Source organism: Cavia porcellus, unplaced genomic scaffold, assembly GCF_034190915.1.
Source record: "Cavia porcellus strain 051 isolate PalLab524CR breed Dunkin Hartley unplaced genomic scaffold, mCavPor4.1 scaffold_22, whole genome shotgun sequence".
NCBI lineage: Eukaryota > Metazoa > Chordata > Mammalia > Rodentia > Caviidae > Cavia > Cavia porcellus.
The window spans coordinates 31,076,259-31,089,507 of record NW_026947505.1 but is presented as its reverse complement, the minus strand read 5'-3'; the positions used below and the strand labels follow the sequence as shown (position 1 = coordinate 31,089,507).

Below are 13,249 nucleotides of genomic sequence, written 5' to 3'. Positions count from 1 at the left end.
GAGAAAAACAAACACTTTAAAAATGCTTCTAGGTATCAGGCTGAACTCTGAAGTTTTGCATAGCCAAGCAGACTAAGATGTAAAGCTGATGATGTCTGTTGCACACATCAACTATGACTCTTAGCAGAAGTCTTGAAGAAGAGGGAAGGTGTCTGGCCTCAAGCTTCAGCAAGGACCTCATTTCTTCCATCTTCTGTAGCCCAGAGTGTTCTTTCAGAACAAACCACCCTTAGAAAGGACTCCCTTTATTGTTATAATGTCCTTATCTACTACTTGCGCTTGTCATTATTTAGGGGTACTTGGCATTTCTCAACTGAGATAGAAATCATCTTTGTATAAACGAACATTGTGCCTCATAGTTGTCTAGCATCCAAGGTTGGCCAACACTGTGGAAGACAATTAACTAACCTAATGTGGGTGGGCATGGCTAGATGTCAGGTTTCTGTGAGGATCTACAATTATATTTAAATTGTTTTGTTTTTATAACTGCTATGGTGACCTCATAAAGACTATAATTGCAAATATTTACCAACCCACATAGTTTTAAAAAATAGTTTGTCTTTCCCATGGAGATTGACAGGAAGTAAAATAATTGAAATACATGATCTTTCCATCCAGGTGAATCATTATCATAGGTAAATCAACAGGTTGCTGTATGTGAGGCTGCATATGGTAATATGGAAAAGAATTCCAGAAAAGGTTAGATAATCATCATCTTTCCTTCGAGCCCTGAGTAGCATTGTGTTGGGTACATAGGAAGGCTTTAATCAATGTTTATTGGAGGAAAACCTAATCATCATCCAAAAACTTTGAGCATTATCTTCAAATATTTGATGAATACTTGGACAGAAGCATGTTAAAGGCCATTTAAGATCTGAGAGTCCATAATTATGAGTTAATTGTCTGTGTTGCTCATTTTTGTATATCTTCATTATAGATAAACATTTAGAATCTGTGGCAATGGAAAAAGGTATGGTGATGTGGAAAACATTATAGCAATTCTTCATGAAATTAAAGAGACTTACCATACAACCCAGCAATTCCATTTTGAGGTATATATTCAAAAAATTAAAAGCTAGTTAGAAGGTTCTAGAAGGTAGCACAACTACTCTTATACCCTTGACGGAGGAATGGTCCTCCTCTATCAGGTCCTCTTCACGCTGGCACAGGAGGGACGCACATGGAATGGTAAGGGGAAAGGGGGACACCTGCCTGGCCAGCCAGATAAGCCAGATCACCCCTGGAAATCAGTGGGGTGACAGAGGTCTTAGCCAGATCACCCTCACATCCATATTCAAAAGAATTGAAAACAGGACTTCAAACAGATACTTGCATACTCCTGTTCACAGCACAGTTGTTTACAATAATCAAAAGGTGGAGGCAAAGCAGTATTAATTGGCAGACCGAAGTTATATAGTCTGAATATTTTTGTTCCCCTAAAATTCATATATTAAAATCTAATCACAGTGGTGTCAGGTATTTTGTCCCTGTGACAGGAAAGTGACTAGTACAGGAAAGATTAATATTTTGGATGAAGCTGCCAATGTCCGATGGCTCCTAGATTGTCCAAGACCCGAGACAGCTGGACAAGTCTTCTGTAGGCTCACCTCAACAAAGCCACACAGAATGTGATAAAATGGCTCCTTAAAGATAACATCTGCCTCAATTGTTTATGATGATTGAACAAGTAGCACGTGTAACTGTGAACTTCCAATTGATACAGTCTATTTTAGTTGAATGCTTTCTAGGTTGGCTCAAATGCTAAACTTACTTCATGCAGAAAATCTAGCCCTCTGGGTCTCATCTCATTTTTAATTCTGTCCCTTACTCGCTTTCTCTAACACTGAATCAGATCCTCGCTTGATTTCCCAATGGCATCAATACTTTGCTAATTTTTTGCTCATGTACTTCCTAAAAGAAAAATGATGACTCCCCTATACATATTTTAAATTGCTCTTTAAAGTGTTTTTTCAGATATAGTGAGAAATGAGGATGTATTTTCAAGTTTATAGAAAATAAATGTCACTTTGAAAGTAAAAATATTTATTACACTTCAATGTATCCAGTGGATTCTAAGCAACAGCTCCTTGATACTCACTGTATTTGTCATCTATTTCTGTGTAATGAATTTCCTCTCAACTTAGCTGCTGGAAAACAGTTTCTCTGGATCAGAAAAAGTGTCTCACAAGACTGCAATCAGTGTGTCAGCCAGGGGTCTGTTCTTGTTCAAAAGGTCTGTTCTTGCCTGGAAGAGAACCTGACCCTAAGCTCACTCACATGGGTGTTGGCAGACTCGGCCCCTCGCTACTAACCAGAGGCCGCCTTCAGTTCCTTGCCACTTGGCTCTCTCCACAGTGCAGTTCACATAAGACAACTGGCTTGCCGCCGAGCAAGCAAGAGCGAGAAAGAACAAAGGAGGATGAGGAAAATCATAGTTTTTATAACCTCATTGTGAAGCCTCTTCCATCATTTATGCTGTATTCTTTTTATATAGCAAGTCATCAACTCAAACCCTGGAGATGTGTTTACGTATACAAAGGCAAATATTGGCAGGAGAGAGGGGGACCATCTTACAGACGTTTCCCATCATTAACAATTTTTTTTTTCTTTTTTGTCTTTTTCCTTTTTATCAGTACCAGGGATCGAACTCACGACTGCCTGCTTGCAAGGCGGGAGCTTATGCCGCTGAGCTAAATCCCTAGCCCCAAAAATTCTTTAAAAAGTGTAATCTAATAAGGTCAACTTCACTGTTAGGAAATGTCAATTTTTCTTCTTTTTGAATTCATAATTTCAACCTTATAGTCTGCTCTGAAATTTTTTTCTAATGTAATATATATTTATACTTGGAATTATTTTATTGACCTTGTGCTTTTTAACTATAAGAAAATTATATGTGAACCCCAGTTTTAATTTTAAAAATTTCCTATAACCTTATGGATTTAAGAATGATTTTTGGACTAGTTATTATTCATTTGTTATCAGTACTATATGAGCATTTAATAAATTTGATAGGTGATTGTGAAATGTAAGAAATAAAATGCCATTGGGAAGAGTTTGCTTAATGGCAAGGGTTGCTTTTTCGGGTACTTTATTTCTTTTTCTTGAGTATTATTTAGAATGAGTCAAGGCCATAGGAAATGAGGATAAAATAAAATGTTCATTAATAATGATTGTTGAATGCCTTAACCGTTTCAGGGAAATTTATGTCATATTGCCATTAAACCAATCTAGACCTAAGAGATACATGGGAGGAATGAAATAGCAAATGAATGGTAAGATCATAAGTAAAAATTAATATTTTGAGTACTTAGAGTACTCAAAAATTCTGGGAGAATTAAAATATTTCCTTTGCAAAATCAATAAATGCTCATGCAAGTAGGAAAACCCAGTTTTCATTCTGAAAGTGAAAAAAATATTTTCTCCAGCCCAGCAATGCAACAAAGATGTATTTGTAAAGGGTTCAAACAAGGAAATTTTGTGTGTGGGGGGGAGAACTTCCTGAGTGTCTGTTTTCACAAATTTGTAACATCATCACAATATTACATTATTTCCAATGCTCTTCTCTAATGAAACTGGATTTTTCTCCATTTAAGAGGACTTCCATTTGGTTGAGATATACATGTACTTGTTACACATGTAGTCAGTGTCATGTTCACATGCGTGTGACAAAAACTCTTATTTCTGCATTGGCTATGAGTGACCACGCACAGTGCAATAAAGTTGTCAAAACTCACCAGTGAAATAAACATGGATAATCGCATTCTCTATGTTTGAAAGAAAAAATCCCAGTGAAACAAAAGCAGTGAGCCAATGCTAACTTTCAAATATGCATAGGTATTTGATTTATGGCATAAGATGATCTGTTTTACAGACAAAGGTTTCTGCACTTTCCAAAAAGAGACTGACTGGCATACTGTGAATCTTGAAAACATCAGAATTCCATTGAGTTGGAAATGACATTCAGTGACTTCGGGGCTCATGAATGATTATCTGAAATTTATATAGTTTCCTATTTGAAATTAGGAATCCTTGAAGTGCCTGGAATGTAAAGAATTGGAAGTTGAATCTCTTCCTAGAAATTGTTTCTGTGAAGAAAAGGTTACAAGCAATGCATTTATATAGGATAAAAGAGATAAATGAATTATTCTTTTAAATATTTATTAACATCATCATTATTATTTTGCAATACTGGAAATTGAACCCTAGGCCTTCACACTAAGCTACATTCTGAATTCTTTTATCTTATTAGTTTGAGGAAGATCTGTATAAATTACAAGCTTCCCTCCACAGCCTCCCAGAGCGCTGGGTTTACAGGCATATGCCACCACATTCTGCCCAAGGTGAAATGTACTGTATGCTCAACAACATAAAAAAAGAAATTTTACAGTCCACAAAAGAAGAGCAGAGACTTCAAAGGGATTTCAAAAATAGGAAATAGGCAAGGAACTTCAAAGAAAGAAAGGGGCAAAATGAAAGTTTTAAATCTGTCTACTAGCGAAGTCTCTGATTCTACAAAGAGAGATTAAACTGCTACCTTCAGCCCTGCCTTTGGTAGAATAATTAACTTGTTTCAAAAGAATTGCAAATTTTGGTATTTTTATATTAAACACATTTAAAAGATTTGAAGAAATAAAGTATTGCATAATGAATCAGGGAGAGAATTTTTATTGTAATTTTTTCCTCTAAGATAATGTCTTGTATGTTGCCATACTGAAGGCCGGTTTCAAGGCAGTAATACTCCTGTCTCAGCTTCCAGAGTACCTGAGATTAGAAGGACAGGACATTGGCACTAGGCCTGCTTCATTTTCACATTTATGATGTGCGTATGCATGTACGTATTTATTTATTATAATACTGGAGATTGAACCCAGAGTCATCACACTGAACTATATTCTCAACCCTTATTATTTTCTATTTTGAGATATTATCTCACTAATTTACTAAATTTCCCAGGTTTGGCTGGACATTGAGATTCTTCTGCCTCTACCTTCCAGAGTCCTGAGATTACAGGTGTATATCACCAGGCCCAGCTTCACTTTAACTTTTAAAGAACATGCCATTTATTTTTTTCTCAGTAGTGGTTACAACCAAATACAAAAGTGGGAATTGAGGGATGACATGATAACTGCATGAACAAATTTGTAATGGTTCACTAAAATTAAATAATTATATTTACTAGATGTGGTGGCACAGGCCTGTAATCTCTGTTTTTTGGGATCACATGTTGGAAGACAGGCTGGGCAAATAAGGGGTACTTGGTCTCAATCAGATTTTAAAGGGATTGGGAATGTAGGTTAGTGGCAAACTACTTCTTAGCATGTGAGTTCCTGGGTTTGATCCCTAGTATCAAAAAAAGTGTGTTTATGTAAATGATAAAAAGTATGGGACTTCAGTGGTGCTGGATGTGTGTAAACACTTGAGTAGTTTGTGAACTGGGTTTAAGCAAGAGTTAAGAAAGTTGAAAATTTCCTAACTCTATAGAAAAGTTTCCACTTTGACATTCTCAGGAAAAAGTTTAACATTTCACAAGTTTTTATATGAATGATTACATTTGTTGAGAGGGGGTGTGTGAGACTAATAAGATTGTGGGATTCTCAAATACGTAGAGCAGCGTAGAAGCTCAGTCAGGATTTCTGTGTTACAAACTTGAGGCATGATCCCTTCTTTTTCAATAAACCTCAATCTTCGGTAAACCTCTTGAGATCTTCACTTGACTGAATGACACCCACCCACCTTACAGAATAGAGATCAATTGGTTTAAAATTAACTAGTTATATATGTTAATTACCCTAGAAAATGCCTTCAGAGTAATATCTAGACTATTGTTTTCCCAAGCATCTGGCCACCATAGCCTAGCTATGCTGACGTATAATAGTAGCCATTATGGTAATTAACATAATTAATATTATTATCCTAGATAAGATCTAATTTTAAAACATTTTCTTTGTCACCTTTTGGATGTTTTAGTTTACAAGCCGTTAAAACAGTAAATACTTAATATATTAAGTAGCCTTTGAATACATTTGTATTTGAAAATATATTTGTACTTATCCAAAGGCTACTTAATAGGAATTCTATATTAGATTATTGTTAACTATAATTGAAATAAAAGTAGTAGGCATGGATGATGTTTGGGTCCATATATCAAAACAAGTATGAGTTTACAGGTACAAATATTTACTCTTTGTATGAAATTCCAAGATACCAGAGTTATCACTGATTTCCAACTGGAGAATGAAAGACTAGTAGATATTGGAGGTAGTTCATCAAGATAATACCAATTAGAAAAATCATTTGGATTTATACAAAGCAGATCTTAAAAAATACCTACAAACATGCACACTCATTCCAGGCCCCACTACTGGCCCCCACTATCCATTGAACTGCTTTGTGTCACCGTAGGTTATATGTATCTTTTCTACATATGACACCAGTAGAATCATTCATACATAAACTTCTGCTTTTGTCCTCTTCTGCCCAAAAAATGCTTTTCGTCATCCATGTAGTTACATTTTTATTACTTTATTCCATTTTAAAAAGTGTGACATCCAACAAATTGCACACATTTATAATCTATGATTTGATAATGTGCAGAAACGAGTTAATACTGCAGGCCAAGACTGCTATTCTCAGGTCAGCTTTCAAGGTTGGACTTTGGAGAGGCTCTGCCATCCCTGATAAGAGTAGCTCATTGTGCCTAAACGCTAAATAAACAACATGCTTTCTACTGAATACCTGCTTGTTCCTTCTGAGAGTTCTGCTTTGATTCCTTCCACTGTCATGAAGGATAGCCATAAACACACACTGAGTCCTGTGGGTCCCAATGGATCACTGAACATGGGAGTGAACTTCAAGATCTCCAACAGGAATGAGTTTTGATCAAAATACATATGTTTCTATTTCTTCTAGTTTACTGATTTTTTAATTTTTTTGTACGGGGGATTGAACTCATGATTTGGCACCTGCCAGGTAGGCGCTTATGCCCTTGAGCTAAATTCCCAGCCCAAGTTCCGAGATTTTGTCCCTTCCTTAGAGAAGTATAACCTAATCTAATTTCAGATTCTGTATTTTCACATCATTCCATTTGGTCCTATTATGTCTTCCATTTTGCTCTCCATTATGCTCAGGCCTTGTTTGGCAGCCTTAAGTACTTGGGCGTATTTCTAATAGCTAACAGATGTTTTAATGCTTTCATCTGCTAATTACACATCTCTGTCACTCTTGGGACTGTATCTTTGATTTTTCTCCTCAGGAGTCACTTTTTTAATTTTTATTTTTTGCCTGTTTGGCAAGTTTTACCACAAGTTACATATTTTTACTTTTTTGATGACTGTTTTATTTCTGTAAAAGGTATTAGACTTTTCTGTCTTAAGTATACAGATACTTGTAGGTGAACTTTATTATTATTATTATATTATTATTATTTTTAAACTCATCTAGGCCAGGTTGAAAGCTACCTTTACTCTAGAAATAATCTACCTCACTTTTAAGTTGTACCCTTTCTGGGGTCTCTTTCAAATGCTCCATATATTTAAATGCTTGGAGTGAGTTCTCTCACTCTGGCTAAGGGGAGGGTGGTGGAGACAAGTGAGGTTAGTTATCCCCAACTATGTGTGTGCTGTCGGAACTGTTCTTCTGAGAACTTCCCAGTACTTACCCTGTGCTCAGAACTTGCTCTTGCCTGAACTTAGGAGGTTTTATACTGTATGTGTGTAAAATAGCATTCCTCTACAGACTCAGGGGGTCTTGTATGCTTATTTCTGGAATTCTCTCTGTGCTTCCTCCTCTTGGACAGTCTGTCCTTTACATGCTAACTGCCTCAGCCTCCAAGAATTCCAATAATTTTATCCTCAAGTAAGATTTTCTGGCCTTTATTGGGCTCTCCTCTGCCGTTAGCCAGAAATTGTTTGCCAATGGAAAAATCACTTCATTCAGTCCCTGCTTTTTTTTTCAGAATTCCCAATCCCACATTGCTTTTTGTCTAATATTTAAAAATACAAGGAAGTGAACAGTATATATGTGTTACCATTTCTTAAGAAAGCGAGACAAAGATACGTGTATGTGTATATGTATATTAAAATACAATAGAAAATATACTTGTAAAAATAATTACTTGAAGTTTTTATTCCAACTATAAAAGCAAAACTAGATCTTTAATTATCATATCATTGTAAATAACTAAAAAACTGGAAGAATGAAAAAGCATAGAGATACCACCTTTTTCTAGCTGCATAGTACTCCCTTTAGTAGCTATTTAATAGTTTATCAACCCAGTGTATGACTGATGAACACTTGAAAGATTCTTAATTCTATTGCTGACAGTGCTGAAATAAAGAACATTGTAAAATGGTTCCAGAGATTTTCCAGCATAGCCTTCAGATACATTTTTAGAAGTGGGATTGTTGGGTATATAATGTATATTATAATGTATATATAATTTGGCTAAATATTAACAAGTTTCCCTTAGTAAGTGTCTTATAATTTTTTATTTTACCATAATCAAAGAATTCTTACCTTCTTACATCCAGTCTCACAGAGAATGTTGCCAAACCTTAAGATTTTTCCCTACCCAATGAAAAGTGTTTACACTGGTATAATTTAAATTTGTGCTTGCCTCACAGTGAATATGTATGGGTAACAGCCACCTGGTTTTCCATGTTTATAAATTACCTGTGGCGTCCTCTAGATTGTTTTAAATGAGATTTTTGGGTTTTTATTTCTGTTTTTAGAAACTTATGAGCTGTGATATATTTGCACATGGCATCTCATTTGTCTGTTTAGTTTATGTATGGTATCTTTCATCATGTAAATACTATATATTTTTACATTCTCAAATTTATCAATTTGCTTCCCTTTTTGAGTCTCAGTCCTAAAACTTTTCCTTATTCCTAAGTGAAGAAAATTGCCCACATACTTATTAAGTACCACACAGTTTCATGTTTTACATTTAAACTCATTCATGTGAAATTTTCCCTGATGTACTGAATTCATCTGATTTCATCTTTTGTTAACTTGGGTAATTCCGTTCCTCTGAACTACCCACCCATAAAGCTGGAGACCTGACATACTCATCTAAGAAAACTCATCTAAAAAAGCATAGCAATGGGAATTTATTTTTCAATCCTAGGAAATGGACTTAAGACATTTGATCACATCATTCCTTGGCAGCAAATTTAGCTTCGGCGAAAATAATGCTAAGGAACGTCGAGGGCACACAGTCTTCTAGGGTTTGTAATGTGTGTCAACAGTTTAGGGGGTACGGTAAAAGTCATGAGATGGAAAACATTATTGTTTGGAAACTGTCAATAGACTGCTACATTACTATGGTATGTCCCTATTTCCAAAGTTCCTTCGTTAACTTAGTCCCCAGTGCAAAACAAGATGTCTTTTCCATTTCCGTAAGACTCATTAATATTGATTTTGGCAGTCCGAGCACTATTACTTATTCTATTTTTGTAGCCTGCACTGGTGTTCCCTTGCCTTTGACAGAAGAGTTCTCTGGGAATTTACACAACTGGTTTTGCTTCTCAAATAATTGGGTGCTTTTTCATTGCTCTTTTATTTATTTATTTTTAAATTTTATTTAAAAGGAAAAAGAGAAAAAACAAAACAAAACAAAGCGGTGTAAGGGTACAAGTAATACAGAACTACAAAAAAAAAAAAAAAAAAAAAAACAGTAAGAAATCACCAGTTAATAGATTACATATTATCATCTTAGAGATAGTTGCTCAAGTCACAGTATCAAAGCATACAAAGTGGACATTCAAACAGTGAGACTGTTCATTGCTCTTTTAAACTCCAGACGTTTTTCTGTGGTTCAATATTTAAGACAGAGTAAGTCACTTAATTTCATTTTGGGGGTGATAATTTGCTGCCCATCTATCTTAACTAAGTACGTGGAGTCAGTAGAGGAAATCTTAAGATCCTGAATGTGAATGTTAAAAATTGTTCAGCATTTAGTTAATAACTATAACAGCACAGGATATTGGAAGTTTTAAAATGAAAAGTACCAAAGGCCAACCTGATAAATTTAGCCGGCCACTTCTAAATTTGGCGCCATTGTCACTCATAAACCACCTTCCAGTTTAGGCCTGGGCTGCAGGGCGCTAATAGTGCTTCCTGCGCAGCGCGGTTCCAATCGGCGCTGCGGAGCGCAGAGCGCGCCCGAGAGGGACCGGAGGGGGGCGCTGTGGCGGCGAGGACGCCGCGCAAGGTTCTGGGGCTGCCTCCGACACCTCAGTATTAGTGACAAGAGACTTTTTGCGCCACCCGGTAGTCGCGCGCGTCCCGGGGTTCTTCAGACCCCAGATCGCCTGGGGCGGCGGCCTTGGCCTCGCACCGTACTTGGAGACAGCTGAGGTCCGGGAGCGCGGCGCCGCCGGTTTCGTCCGGGCTGGAGCTTCCCAGCAGCGCCCTCCCCGGGGGCGGGCCCTAACTCCCGGTGCTGCGAGGAGTGGGCGGCCAGAGGCTGGTGGCCAACAGGGTGAGCGGCTGCAGGAGCTGTAGGAACGGCCCTGGGAGCAGCCGCGGCGATCGCAAAAGAAACGAGGCCACCGAGTAGGTCGAGGACGAGGAGGAGGAACTACAGCGGACGAAAGAGCGCCGCCGCCGAGTAGGGAGGCGGGTCCTCTGGGCTGTCGCCGCAACTGTTCCGGGACGCAACCCCGGGAGCCCGCCCGCCTTCCGAAGGGTGCTGGCCAGGTAGCTCTCCACCCGAGGGCAGTCTGCCTGGCCCCTCCCGGCGCCTGGGAGCAAGGGAGCGCGGCGCCCCAAGCGAGGCGCCTTTGAGCCGCAGCGCGGCGCAGGTCCTCCGCCTAGAGAAGGAAGCGCTGTCCCTTCCCGCGCAGCCCGGCGTCCCCACCCCGTGTACTCTAAACCCTACAGCGCGCGAGCGAGCGGCGCGGCCACGGAGGCGCCGAGGAGGGGCCAGCCGCCGCCGGGCAGCGGCGTGCCCTCGGGGGACACGGCGCCCGAGAAGAGGCGAAGGCGCGGCGGCGACGGCGCGGCGCGCGATGGCAGCTGCTTAGCCCGGCGCGCGCGGAGCAGCCCTGAGCTGTGGCTGACCAGACGGGGCGGCTGGGTGGGGGGCGCTGCAGCCCGGTCCACGGAGATGGGCACGGAGGCCGGCGAGGGCATCACTTTCTCCGTGCCACCCTTGGCCTCTTCGGGCTTCTGCACCTTCCCGGAGGGCGGCAGCTGTCGGAGGGGAGGAGCGGCGACATTGACCGAGGGCGAGCCGAGCTCGCTGCCACCGCCGCCGCCAGCGGGCAGCTTCTGGAACGTGGACAGCGCTGCAGCCCCCGGCCCTGGGTGTCCTGCCGCCGCCCCTGGGAGCAACGCCGCCCGGTGCCGGGGCAACTCCTCGAGCGGTGGCGGGCGCCGGACCACCGTGGCATACGTGATCAACGAGGCGAGCCAGGGGCAGTTGGTGGTGGCCGAGAGCGAGGCTTTGCAGAGCCTGCGAGAGGCTTGTGAGGCTGTGGGCGCTACTCTGGAGACCTTGCATTTTGGCAAACTAGACTTCGGGGAAACCGCGGTGCTGGACCGTTTTTACAACGCAGGTGAGTGTGTAGCTTGTTTGCACTCCTCGGCGGTGCAGTGGAGGCCCAGTTTTCCCTCGCTGTCTTGGGGCGGGGGAGGGGGGCGTAGTTTGTTTTCTTTTTGGGCGCGGAGCATGCTTCCTACTTACTTTTCGCCCCACCTTACGGCGAGAGAGCCTTGCTTCATGACTTCACCTTGCGCTCGCAGCTCAGAGAATGTGAGTTTGTGCGTGCGAAGAACCACTGTGTGTTTGGGCGGGAGACCCACTCATCTCCCAGGCGTTGAATCCTCGGTGTCCATGAGGTCGATCTGAAGACCTGTTTCATAGCATTGCGAGTATTTGCTCCAGTCAGCTCTTCTCCATACCGTGTGTTTCCCCCATCTCATAGATTTGGCCCCTCTTTTTCCTTTATACAAACCTGTGACCCTTTAGATGACAGTCTCCTTTTCTCTGTGTAGTTTTGAGAGTGCAGAAACGATGGCTTATGTTTTGCAGTCAGCAGCATGCAAGAGTTTGCATGTCCTGTCCTGATCTTTCTCGACTCGGTTAACCTTCAACAAGTTTTAATTGCTTCTATTTCCTATCTCTTACCAACTTTAACTTTCAAATAATTCACAAAGTATTAACGGACACTACTGACTTACACTGATTGTATGTGATAGCTTGGTTAAGACCAAGCCTTTGGTAAAAACAAGTCTGTTTTTCGCTTATTAAATTACCCATATGCTATGATGGGTAGGAAAGTTTATAATTTGGCATTATTTAAAACACTGATAAACTAGCTAGTGACTGAGAACAGTTTGGCCATTAAAGTGTTTGCTAGCATTATTCATGAAAAAAATTTATCTTTGCAACCTATTATAGATTTCGGAAAGTGCTAGGCAGTTGTAGTGACTGGCGCAATTAGCTGTCAGCAACTGTAAGGCATGATCATATTACTGAAATTAACTGTTGGCACCCTGTAATCGAACGTGAAGAATATAGACATATTTTTTTTAATTATAAGTGAAAACCTTGGCTTAATGGTTTCAAAACAATATACTTTTGGCAATTTTGATCATATTTTTTAGGCATTTTATACCCAATCTCGTTTTCAGTTCTGATTCTCTGTAGCCTCTTCAAAATACCTGAAGTAGGCTTATGTCAGTTTTGGAATTTGGCCAAAGCTGAATATTTTAAGAACAAGAAGAACTTCATGTTAAGTAAGCCAGACTAAATAAACCAAGACTCACTGGTTCTGGTATTTTTTCCAGTCTCGGGCTTAATAACTGAACACGAGTGTAATATATCATAACTTGATTCTTTGGGTGGCTTGCTATAAAAATTACATAAACATAAATTTTTAAAATTTATAGCACCCTTATTTTTGGATTATAACTTCAAGGGAGTGTTAAACAGCTGAAAGGTATGACAGGAAATTACCCAGCTAACTACTTGAGCCTCTTTTTATTACAGTGATTGGGCAGTTTGTTTCTAGGGCTATAGGAATAAAAATCTTAAACTCTAGCTAATTTGAAAGAATCCTTAAAGAAGGTTTTCTTTCTGAGGTTCTCTAAACGTTATCTCTGGGAAAGGCAGCTAGCCACGCTCGAAGGCTAAGGAATGGGGGCAATGAATTTGTGACCAATCTGGGCAACATAATGAGGACTCTGTCTCTCTCTATGTATATTTTGGAGGATGGGGGAGAAAAGGTTAGAAAAAGCTAAT

At 40.0% G+C, this 13,249-nt stretch overlaps 1 protein-coding gene across 2 annotated transcripts in view; it reads left to right on the top strand.

Annotated features, from left to right (window-relative positions):
* Nucleotides 1-10,706: 10,706 nt before the first annotated feature.
* The window catches only part of Map3k5 (mitogen-activated protein kinase kinase kinase 5), a 202,445-nt gene continuing 199,902 nt past the window's right edge, over nt 10,707-13,249 (top strand). For both annotated transcript variants that reach the window (XM_003468505.5, XM_063232996.1), the window contains exon 1: nt 10,707-11,561. In XM_003468505.5, the coding sequence (XP_003468553.4) occupies nt 11,111-11,561 (451 nt within the window). In that variant the 5' untranslated portion in view covers nt 10,707-11,110. The remainder of the gene's footprint in view (nt 11,562-13,249) is intronic.